This window comes from Plectropomus leopardus, chromosome 10, assembly GCF_008729295.1.
Source record: "Plectropomus leopardus isolate mb chromosome 10, YSFRI_Pleo_2.0, whole genome shotgun sequence".
Lineage (NCBI taxonomy): Eukaryota > Metazoa > Chordata > Actinopteri > Perciformes > Serranidae > Plectropomus > Plectropomus leopardus.
The window spans coordinates 34,662,659-34,673,999 of record NC_056472.1 but is presented as its reverse complement, the minus strand read 5'-3'; the positions used below and the strand labels follow the sequence as shown (position 1 = coordinate 34,673,999).

General features: G+C 42.1%; 1 protein-coding gene across 1 annotated transcript in view; it reads left to right on the top strand.

The window, feature by feature from the left end:
- The window catches only part of LOC121948667, a 30,231-nt gene extending 25,305 nt beyond the window's left edge, over positions 1-4,926 (top strand). The window contains exons 20-21 of the mRNA XM_042494066.1: positions 868-1,190; positions 1,410-4,926. Coding sequence (XP_042350000.1) covers positions 868-1,190; positions 1,410-3,918 — 2,832 coding nt within the window. The 3' untranslated portion in view covers positions 3,919-4,926. The remainder of the gene's footprint in view (positions 1-867; positions 1,191-1,409) is intronic.
- The last annotated feature ends 6,415 nt before the right edge of the window (positions 4,927-11,341 follow it).

Below are 11,341 nucleotides of genomic sequence, written 5' to 3'. Positions count from 1 at the left end.
ACTAATGACAGGCAAGAGAGCGGTAAAACAGCCAACCAACCACTGTAAATGCTAAAATAAAGACACGACCAGAACATTTTAGAAGTAGGACACATACTAAAACAGTAAAAAAATGATGAGCACTTCACAAAAAAAAAGATATGTATCAACCCTTTGACACCTGGAATAACATCACTTTTCTTGTGCTGCCTTTCACATGCATTTAAACCTTTGAAACCTGTACAAATTGGTGTGATTTCTTTTGATAATGGGAAAAAAGGCAATGACCAACTTGGCAAGAAACGTCCCACAAATTGCTAGAAATTTGTAGAATGTGACAAGAACATTATCCAAAAATGTTTTTAAAAACATTTTTGGATAATGTTCTTGTCACATTCTACAAATTTCTAGCAATTTGTGGGACGTTTCTTGCCAAGTTGGTCATTGCCTTTTTTCCCATTATCAAAAGAAATCACACCAATTTGTTCAGGTTTCAAAGGTTTAAATGCATGTGAAAGGCAGCACAAGAAAAGTGATGTTATTCCAGGTGTCAAAGGGTTGATACATATCTTTTTTTTTGTGAAGTGCTCATCATTTTTTTACTGTTTTAGTATGTGTCCTACTTCTAAAATGTTCTGGTCGTGTCTTTATTTTAGCATTTACAGTGGTTGGTTGGCTGTTTTACCGCTCTCTTGCCTGTCATTAGTTTGGCTGCAATGATATCCACCTCAGTGAGTGAATTTGAGTTGGTGTACAAACTATAAAGTCAAATGCTGGCTACACGGACAAAGAAATTTGACTGCAAAAACATCCCTGTTCCTGTGGCAGCGTGTGGTACATACAAGTGGCAGTGATCCATCAGTCTAACATTCAACCCTTTTTACCCAGGATGCACCAGTAGGAGGCCTGTTGGAGGTGGACTTGCAGCAACAGGAAGTGATGACTGAAGATTCTCTCTCCAATGACGAATACGATTGTGTGTCACCTGACGACATTTCCCTGCCGCCACTGGCAGAGACGCCAGAGTCCAACATGGTTCAGTCAGACTTTGAGGAGGGCTTCTGTTTCAGCTCCCACAGCGTCCACATCGGCCAACACAGCTACCAGTCAGAGCACACTGGTTCTGCTACAAGTGCAGTCCGACAACAGAGAGCGTCCAGCCAGGCCGAGAGTTGTCCAACTCCTCCAATCAACTGCCACAGCAGCACCAGGTCTGTATCAGGACAAATTTTGTTTGTTCTTATGATTCTGGGCACATTTTGTTAAAACAGTACTGTGGTTTGATACTCAGTGCTAATAATGGATAATCTAATGGGGGCATACCACAGGAGACAGGTGAAGGACAGTGAGGACATGAAATACAGGCCACTTTTGAACTGTAAAAGTAGCAGTTTCTCAGTCTTAGTTTGTTCCTGTTGTGTGTGTTACAGGATCAGATCAGAGTCCGGTTCATTTGTCCAGAGTCCACTGACAGTTCCTCCACCAAGCTTTTTCACCAGTACTCTGAGCAGCATCCTGAAGACTGGAAAGACCAGCTCAGCCAGCGCCTCCCAGACTGTTGACCTCTCCCTGGGTGGCCCTGAACAGAGCTTCCCCTCCGGCAACACTCCAGATGGCTACTCCATCAAGGACAGCGAGAAAAGGACCCCCCCACAAACTGATCCCTTGTTAAAGGAGCATAACAGTCAGATTAATCAGCCTCAGAGGAGTGCTGGTACTCAGGGTAAGATCGCCGAAAATGTTGCATCCAAAAGTGAGACCTTTCTACAACCTGATCCCATTCTCCAGTCTGCAGAGCTCAATCACATTACCACACTATCTCAATCCACCAATGGTCCTCAGCCCTTCAGTGGTCCTGACCCTCCTTTCCACAAGGACAAGACCCCACCACAGGATACTGAGTCCCTCAAGTTTAATACTTCCATTTGTCAGGAGAACAGTTTTCCACAGTCCTTCCCAGACTCAAAGAGTGGTACATATCAGAACATAAATCCCTTCCAAACTAGGACGGATACATCTCCACTCTCCAAACCTCAAAATGTCAGTCTGACCAACACCAGCACCAGTACATTTACCCAGCAGACCATTTACTTCCAGTCCTCATCTCCTGAAAGACATTACACCTTTCCACAGGCTAGCACCAGTCACTTATCCCAGAGCTTGCCTCATATTGATCCAGTCCACCAGGCCAAAGGGTTTGCTCAGAACTTCATAGACTCTATTCTCGACAAAGACAAGACTCTGGACACTGGGCTCCTCAAATCCTGTACAACTTCCCTCCAAACAACCACAACCTTTCCCAAAGACAGCAATCTTTCACTGCCTTACCCAAATTCCAGGAGTGACCTTGATCAGAAGGTACCTTCCTCCCAAATCAGCAAAGAAACATCCTCACTTTCCAGGCCCCAAAGTAGCATCTTTACCACAGCCACTGCTGTCCCCCAACAGATCTCTTACTGCCAGTCCTTACCATCAGAAAGTCACTGCACCTTGCCACAGGCTACCAGCAGCACCCTATCACAGAGTAAGAGCTTGCCAAAGATTGATCCGGTCCCCAAGGCCAAAGGGTTCACTCAGAACCTCGCAGACTCTGATCTCCACAATAACACGACTCTGGACACTGGGTTCCTCAAATCCTATACAACTTCCCTCCAAACCACCACAACCCTCCCTCAAGACAACAATCCTTCACAGCCTAACCCAGATTCCAGGAGCGGCCTTGAGCAGGATGTACCTTCTTTGCAAATCAGCATAGGAACATCCTCAGTTTCCAGGCCCCAAAGCAGCAGCTTCACAACAGCCTCTGCGGTCAACCAACAAACTGATTACTGCCAGTCCTCCCCTCCAGAAAGCCATCACACCTTACCACAGATAAGCAGCAGCCCCTCATCCCAGAGTAAGACCTTGCCACAGATTGATCCGATCCACCAGGCCAAAGGATCGGCCCAGAACCTCACAGACTATGTTCTCCACAAAGACAAGAGTCTGGATACTGGGCTCCTTAAATCCTGTGCAATTTCCCTCCAAACTACCTCAACCCTCCTCCATGACAGCAATCTTTCACAGCCTTACCCTAATTCCAGGAGTGGCCTTGATCAGGATGTACCTTTCTCCCAAATCAACAAAGAAACATGTTGGGGCCAAACTGGCCCATGTTTGGGGCCAGTTTCCAGGCCCCAAAGCAGCAGCTTCACCACAGCTACTGCTGTCAAACAAACTGATTATTGCCAGTCCTCCTCTCCATACAGTTCTTGCACCTTCCCACAAGCTAGCAGCAATCTCAGACCCCAGCAAGTAAGCCCCTTCCTTCAGGGTAGTGGAGGTCTACCTGAGGTCAATGCCCCCATTTCTCTGAATCCAAACGTCATCAGCGACATCAGTATATCCAGCGGCACCGTCACCAGCAGTAATAGATTCAGCAGCAATCAGAGCCACCAGACAATCTACTCCCTCCACAAATCCTTGACCTCAACCCATACCCAGCAGTGTGTGTATGACCCTGGCATGACCCCTGGCAGCACTGCCAAGCCTGCTGCTCCTCCTCAGCCAGAACCACAGACCCAAGCTTTGGCTCAACAGGCTAACCTGCATGTCACACCCCCTTCCTCTCCACCCCATCTACTAACTCCAGACCAAGACCCAAACATTTGTCAGCCCGTGGCTATCCGTGAGGAGATCAGACTTACTCCTCAGATCCAAGGGCCTTCCCTACCTGCTCCTCTTCCTCCTCCTCATCTTCCCCAGGCCCAGTCAGAGTCTCTTCCCCAGGGAAAAGCCTCTAAACCTGGACCTCCCTGCTTCACCAGGCCCCTGTCCAGAGCTACTGTCATGGAGGGCTCTCCAGTGACGTTAGAGGTGGAGGTGACGACACATCCAGAGCCCACGCTCTCCTGGTGGGTAGCATATAACCAGCTCCACAATAACACACAAGCGTCATGAGATCATTCACTACACATCTTACCCTGATGCTCCCTTAACACCTGCAGTAACATGTGCTTGACCTTGATCTTTAGGTTCTTCTTCTTTTCTTTGCATTAAAGTGGAATACATGATTAAGAACAGTCTCTGCTGGGCTCGTAAACCAGTTTTGTTTAATGCACTTTCACTTTCATGCTACCTGCCGTGCATTAAACCTGCTCTGCATGTAGTGTCCCCATGATGGTTTGTACCCACCTTGGGGACAGCCTGAGTGACAGAGCTGATCAACCAGGACTCATGCTAATGCAGGTGTAAGGGGGTTCTCCTGGTGTTATCCACATGGTGATACATGGAGGTTCTGTATGTAACTTTAAGAACATTTTTATTAGTGAACTGTGGTCAGCACCTGGGTGGCTGTGGCTTAGGTGGTAGAGCAGGAAAGTTGGCAATTTTGTAACGACGTAACATAATGGGCAACAGGGTCACCTTAAGCCGGGTGGGAGGGGTAGTGGATGGATCCAACAAACTTTGGACTTTAATGCAGGACTCTGGGGTTCACTTCCCATCAATGTGACCTGTTATAATGTGCCTCCTTCCCCTGAACCTAACCGTCCATGTGTGTTTCTTTGATGACCCGGCGTTGGTTGTCATGTGCTTTTGTTGCCTAAACATAACCACGTGCAGTGTCATCCCAACATGTGATTGTGTTGACATCACCGTAGCTGCATCCTGGAACGTCAACAGCAGACGCAGAAGGATACGCAGAGCATATTATGTAGACCCAGAAGGATTCCTAGCGCATAATATGTAATAATATGTAGACACAGGATAACTAGAGATATGTAGACGCATGTGACAACTTTGGATCAGAACGCGTTGGGTTTTTCTGAGTCCTTTGCACGCAAATCAGTCCACAGGCTGTTAGAGGCAACATGAAAGTTGGACGGTCTCAGCTCTTAATTTATCAGAATCAGAATCAGAATCAGAAAAAGATTTATTGCCAGGTATAGTTAACACAATACGAGGAATTTGTTCTGGTGGGTTGGTGCAACATAAATATAGAAAAAGAAAACAGATAAGATAGAAGATACAAATATAAAATATAAAATATAAAAAGTACGAGTCTTACAGTGCAAAACAAAACAAGTAACACAAGTAACGGTGTAACAGTGCAAGAAACAGAACCATGGAATTAAAGTTATATACAAGAATGTTTGGAGTGCAAGATATATATTGATATTTACATTGAAATTCACATTTATACAGGTTTGAGTATAAATGTGGCCATCTGTTCACCCATTGTAAACAAAAAAAAAAGTTTGTCAAGTTAGCACGTCAGAGACAGAACCTTTAAGTTTCATGAACTCCTCAACACCTGATCTTCCTATAAAGACAAAAAAGATGGTGTTAATCAATGTTAGCAGGCACTAACTCATCTTAACAGGTACTAATTAATGTTAGCAGGTACTAACTTATCTTAACAGGTACTAATTAATGTTAGCAGGTACTAACAAATGTTTGCTTGCTCTCAAAGTAAAATGTGTATTCCAGTAGTACCAAGTTTTCATTTTTTGTTAGGGCTTAGTCCAGATGCTGTAGGAATAAAAATCACCAACATTTTTAAAGAAAACATGCCTTCCTTAAAATTCTTCAAAACAATTTTTGTGATTCTTTTGTTCTTTCAATCTGTGTTGAGATATATATATATATATATATATATATATATATAAACAGTATATAATATATATATATTAGTGATGCACGATAATTATCGGCCCGATAATTGGACTTATAATGTCATACAGATAATTCCGATAATAGCATTTTTGGCCGATAAACAAAACCGATAATGATGAGCATAAATTGCTTAGATTTGGCCCGTGTTGCCATGGTGTCTCTGATTGTCTGCTCTGCTCTCATTGTTTGCTGGTGTCTCCGCTGGTGTCGCCGAATGTCCGCTCCGCTGTCATTGTCCGCTAGTGTCTCCATGTGTGTGTGTGATGGGGTCCTGATGAGAGGACATGATGAGAGGACACACTGGACACAGTTTGAGTTGAGGTGTCGTGAGTTTCCAGCTCGGTTCTGCTGAAAGAATAAACTGATATCTGATGTTTGATTCCTTCCAACAACAAGCAGAACAACATGTAAATGTGCAGAGATCACAACAGAGCCGTTACTTAGGGACTGTTCTGTAGCTGCAGCTTCCTGACAGTTTGGGGAATGTTCCTCTCTACAGTTCCACTAGAACCCAAACACAATATTATTTTCTGCATTATTTTTGTACAATTCAAGTTGACATAAGAAGATAAGAGGGGAAAAAACAAAATATAAAAAAAAATTGATTTTAATCTTAAAAATGACTTTCTTTTTTTTAAAAAAAGCGATGTTCAAGGTTTTTGTCTGAAATATCGTTTTTTTTAAAAAAAAAACCAAATTGAAGTCATCTATACTCACCACATCTCAGCCTTTCATACCCTCAGGTAATGAAAAACAAACAAAAAGAAGTTATTGGTATCTAATCAGCCACGAGAAGCTGGAAATTATCGGTTCATTGGTATCGCTTAAAATAATCATTATTGTGCATCACTGATACATATATATATACATATATATATATATATATATATATATATATATATATATATATACATATATATATATATATATATATATATATATACATATATATATATATATATATATATATATACATATATATATATACATATATATATATACATATATATATATATACATATATATATATACATATATATATATATATATATATATATATATATATATATATATATATATATATATATATATATATATATATGTAGTTTGATGGTCAGTCACTGGTTGTTGTTGCTTTCTGACTGTTACTGTACTCGTGAATAAGTGCTAAGTTAGTAACTGTGTGTTCTGTAAAGCACCAAAAAACAACTGCATGCTCAAATCTGACACATTGTCATTAATAATACCCATGATGCTTCAGTCTGGCTGTCTGGTGGTGCAGGTGGGCGACTCTGTTGATGTCAGGTGACTCAGATATGAACTCAGTGTGTCAGAGCTGATGTTGGGGGCTCGTCATGTGACCTGTGGGGCTGTGTGCTGTCTGACCTCATGACTTCATCATTCAGGTGTAAAGACGAAGAGATGTCGGCCACCGGCCTGGGCCGAGCGCCAATGTCCTGCGAGGACGGGAAACACTTCCCCTTTAACCCCGAGGCGATGGACTCAGACGCTGCCGAACGTGTCGACAGCAGCAGCAGCGGTGGTGATGATGATGGTCATGGTCATGGTCATGGTGATGGTGATGGTCATGATGGTGGTGGCGATGGCGATCAGTGGCTGGTGGTTGAAGTGTTTGACATTATCAGTGCGGACTGGCAGAGCTACTTGGGTACTCTGTGTGTTCTGCTCTGGCTGCTCTACCTGATTCTGCTCTGAAAACTCTTCTCCACTGCGGGAACTCGACTCCTCCACCAGCCGCACCACTGCGAGGTTCTGCTGCAGCGTTTACTGTTTGCAGGCGTGGGACAAAAAACGAAAGAAATGTGTCGCCACAGTAGTCGCTTCATGACGCCCATGCATGTTTACACAGAACCAACCACCGGCGACATCGTCCCGCTCCAGTGTGCGACGATACGCTGCATCACGGCGTCCCATGATCGAAGGAGACGTACGGGCGTGATGTTTAACAAATGAGGGTCCTCCTCTCGCACGCCATCAAACATACCTGTCGGCAGCGCTTTATAAATCAATGACATCACACTTCATTGACAATCATTTAGTGTCTCTGGTATCTGGCGGCTGATCTCGTCATGAGCTCCTGAATCTGTGTTTGCAGTTTGTGAACATTTACAGCTGCTGTTTGTCTTCTTTGAGTTAGCTGCTAATGGCTGCTTTTTAAATCCTCCACAATGTGTTGCACACGTCAACATTTCATCAACACATAATCAACACGTCATCATCATGTCATCAACATATCATTAAAACATCACTCATCACGTCTTTCCAGCTTTACGTTTTACACAGATCTCGTAACGGCGCTCCCCGGCTCAGAGGTGAAACCACTCTGTCCCTCCTCTCTACAATCAGATGTTATTCACAGAACGGCGAGGCGGCATAACGGCGTGATATGTCCGTCTTGAACAGGCAGTGTGAATGCAGCGAATTATGATTAATGAATCTGTCTCATTTTTGTACCGTAATTTGGATGAAATCACACCGATCCTCCACATATGAACTTATAGGATGACCGGATTCAGACAACACGTGGTCCAATGGGACAATGTATCACATGCTTAATAGGCAGCCGGACGTCATCTTTATTTTTCTTTATAAGAGCACATTTAAAAGAATCCAGTGCAAAATTGTATTTATTGATTTAACCTTTATTTAACCAGGACTCAGGAGTAGTCCCGTTGAGATCCAGAATTCCCTTTTCCTGGCTGAAACAGCAGCATGACGAATTTAACATAAAAGAACAAAAACACAAAAGCAAACAGTCAAAACAGCTTCAAAATGTTCACGCGAGCAGCGAGCTGGCGAACAGCCAGTTATATATATCCTTTGCAGTGTTCAGAGAGCAGACACACATTTAGTGTCCAAAAAGATCCTTAATCCTGTTTTTAAGATCTCAGGCTGATACCAGAGTCCAGCTGACACCAAGATGACAGAGCAAAAACTCTGAAAGCACTTTCACTAAAGCAGCGCGGGCAGAAGTACAATATAAATAAAAGTATTTATATTTGAGAAATGTAGTACATTTTGTACCTGAAATCCAGCCTGAATCCCGCTGGGATCAAGTTAATCCAGATTTTTTTTGGATTAAAGGTTTCTGCATCCTGTTAAAAAGTTTGAAACAACACAAACTGAAACTGAAAACTAAGACTGAATCACATCATCTGATCTGATTTCAGAATCCTTTTTTTGTTGTTGTTGTTTCTGACAAAGCATTTTGAAGATTTGATCCAAATTTGATAACCGAAATCTAATCAGATTACATCTGAACGCAGCAGCTGACAGGAGCCCACAGCGATAGTTTCCCTGAAGCAGATCCAGAGTGAAGGTTCGACATTAAGGGAACTGTAGGGAACATGCTTAGTGTCTTATGACAGATTAAGTTAGGAGCTGTTTTATTTCCCACCGTGGAGAAGGCTTCAAACATGCACACACACACACACACACACACACACACACACACACACACACACACACACACACACAGATCTTCTGCCCCTTTAGGAGAATAAAACTGTCAAAGTCATATTGACACTTTCAGCTGTGTATCAGCAGTTAACCCTTAAATCTCTGTTTTATCCAGAATATTTCTTCTCATAAGTGCCTCAGCTTCAGTCCAGCAGTTAAGGGATTTCCCTGATGTCTTCATTGTATATTATACTAAAGTGTTTCAGGTCATAAAGTGTCACTCGTGTGTTCTCCTCTCACCTCCTCACTGTATTCATCTCAGCAGAGAAATATTAGAGAATAAAAACGTGTGAAGGTTTTTGTTTCAGCTCTTCTGTTTTTTCTGATTCACTTTTTGTTTCTTTAAAATAAAGAATCAGTCATATACCCTCTGTCCTGGTTTGATTCAATCACACACACACACACACACACACACACACACACACAGATATATACAATATATATATATATATAGCTGATTAAGTGTATAGTATTTATTACTTATTTTTCCAAGATTTTAGGCATCTATTGGTTATCTATCTATCTATCTATCTATCTATCTATCTATCTGTCTGTCTAGCTCATACACGAGCGCCGAAACAAAACGCTCATGCTCTCATGGCGCGCGCTGTGTGAAACGTTGCGACACGTCGACGCACATTACGTGAATTGACGTTTCGATTGAGTCGACCTGTTGCCCTGGCCCTAATATATCAATCTGTATGTCTATCTATCTATCTATCTATCTATCTATCTATCTATCTATCTATCTATCTATCCATCTATCTATCTATCTGGCTATCTATCTGTATGTATGTAACTAAAACAGCATGTATATAATATGTGTCTAAAACATATTTCTGGAATGTTTTTAATTTAGTATAATTAAATTCATTTCATATTTATATTTAGAATTCATTTAATAATCTGTTTTTTCGCTTTGGCAACGTTGTGACAAGCCTTCATGCCAATAAAGCTGATTTGAATTAGAGCGCGATCTGTGACGTCGGCGCGCTGCACGTTACTTGCTGACGTCACGTAGCGTTCCGGGAACAGGTCTCTGATCGTTTGATCTTTTCTTTCCTTCATTTCGCGGGTCTCCAGCCGCCGTGCTCGTGTTCGGTTGTTCGCTGATCTGACAGAAGTTCGCTCTCTGACCGGGATCTTGTCGACTTCGTCCGAAACAAGAGAAAAAGGTTTAAATGTAAAGTTCGTTCAGCCTGCCGCCGCACTCTGAGCTAGCCGCTAACCGCCGTTAAATGTTCGTTAGCGTTAGCTTCATTACCGGTAATCTCTGCCCGGTGACAGGACTCGCCTGAGGGGACAACACAACACCTGAGCGGCTGCTGCTGTTTCGCAGGTAAATAAACTACGTTGATTTGTGCGTTAAAGTTTGTTTTCTGAGCGTTTAAACGGAGCTAACGCTGCTGTTAGCCTGAGGCTAACGTTAGCCGACAGGTAAGAACACCTGCGTGATGTCACGTTCACCTGCAGCAGCTCCTGAATCAGGGTTTCTGTCCTGCTAACGAACATAAATAAGAGTTCTGTTCAATGTTCGCTGCAGTTTCTGCTCTGACTCAAACTGCTGCGCGAATACTGTCTTTGACTCACTGAGGACTCTTCATATGTACATTCAACTCTGATCATACTGACCAAGGGTTTCTCTTGTTTTTGAGGAATTTGTTATTTTTATCCTGAAATTAACAGAGATGGAAACACCTGATTTATTATTATCATAATGGTCAAATCCCAGATCCATAAATAGACCGAGGTTTATTGCTTTATTGCTTTATTGCTGGTAAAGTGTTGAGTATATTGCTACAGAGCGTTGTCCCCCAGCATTAATAATTATTTTTGTTTTCGTCTCTCTCAAAAGAAATTGTCAAACACTGATTAATAAGTACTTTTACTACCAATACTTTGGAAAAGGCAGTTTTATGTGTAAGCCACATCTCAAACAGCAGGATGATTTTAAAGGCTTGAAACATTATAAAGGATACAGATTTACGATAAAGACGTGTAAATGTTTTTAATTGTACTTCTACACCATCACAAGTAGTACTTATTAATCAGTGTTTGACCTTTTCTTTTGCTTTATGCGTTTCATTGTCTCTAAATATAACTTTTTTCTGTCTTTCCTCTTTTTTTCTACGATTTTTTTTGTTTGTAATAAGTTTCTAAAGTAAATTAAATCCAGAAATCTTACTGACACATGCTGACTTCTGCTTTAACAATATTAAGTACATTC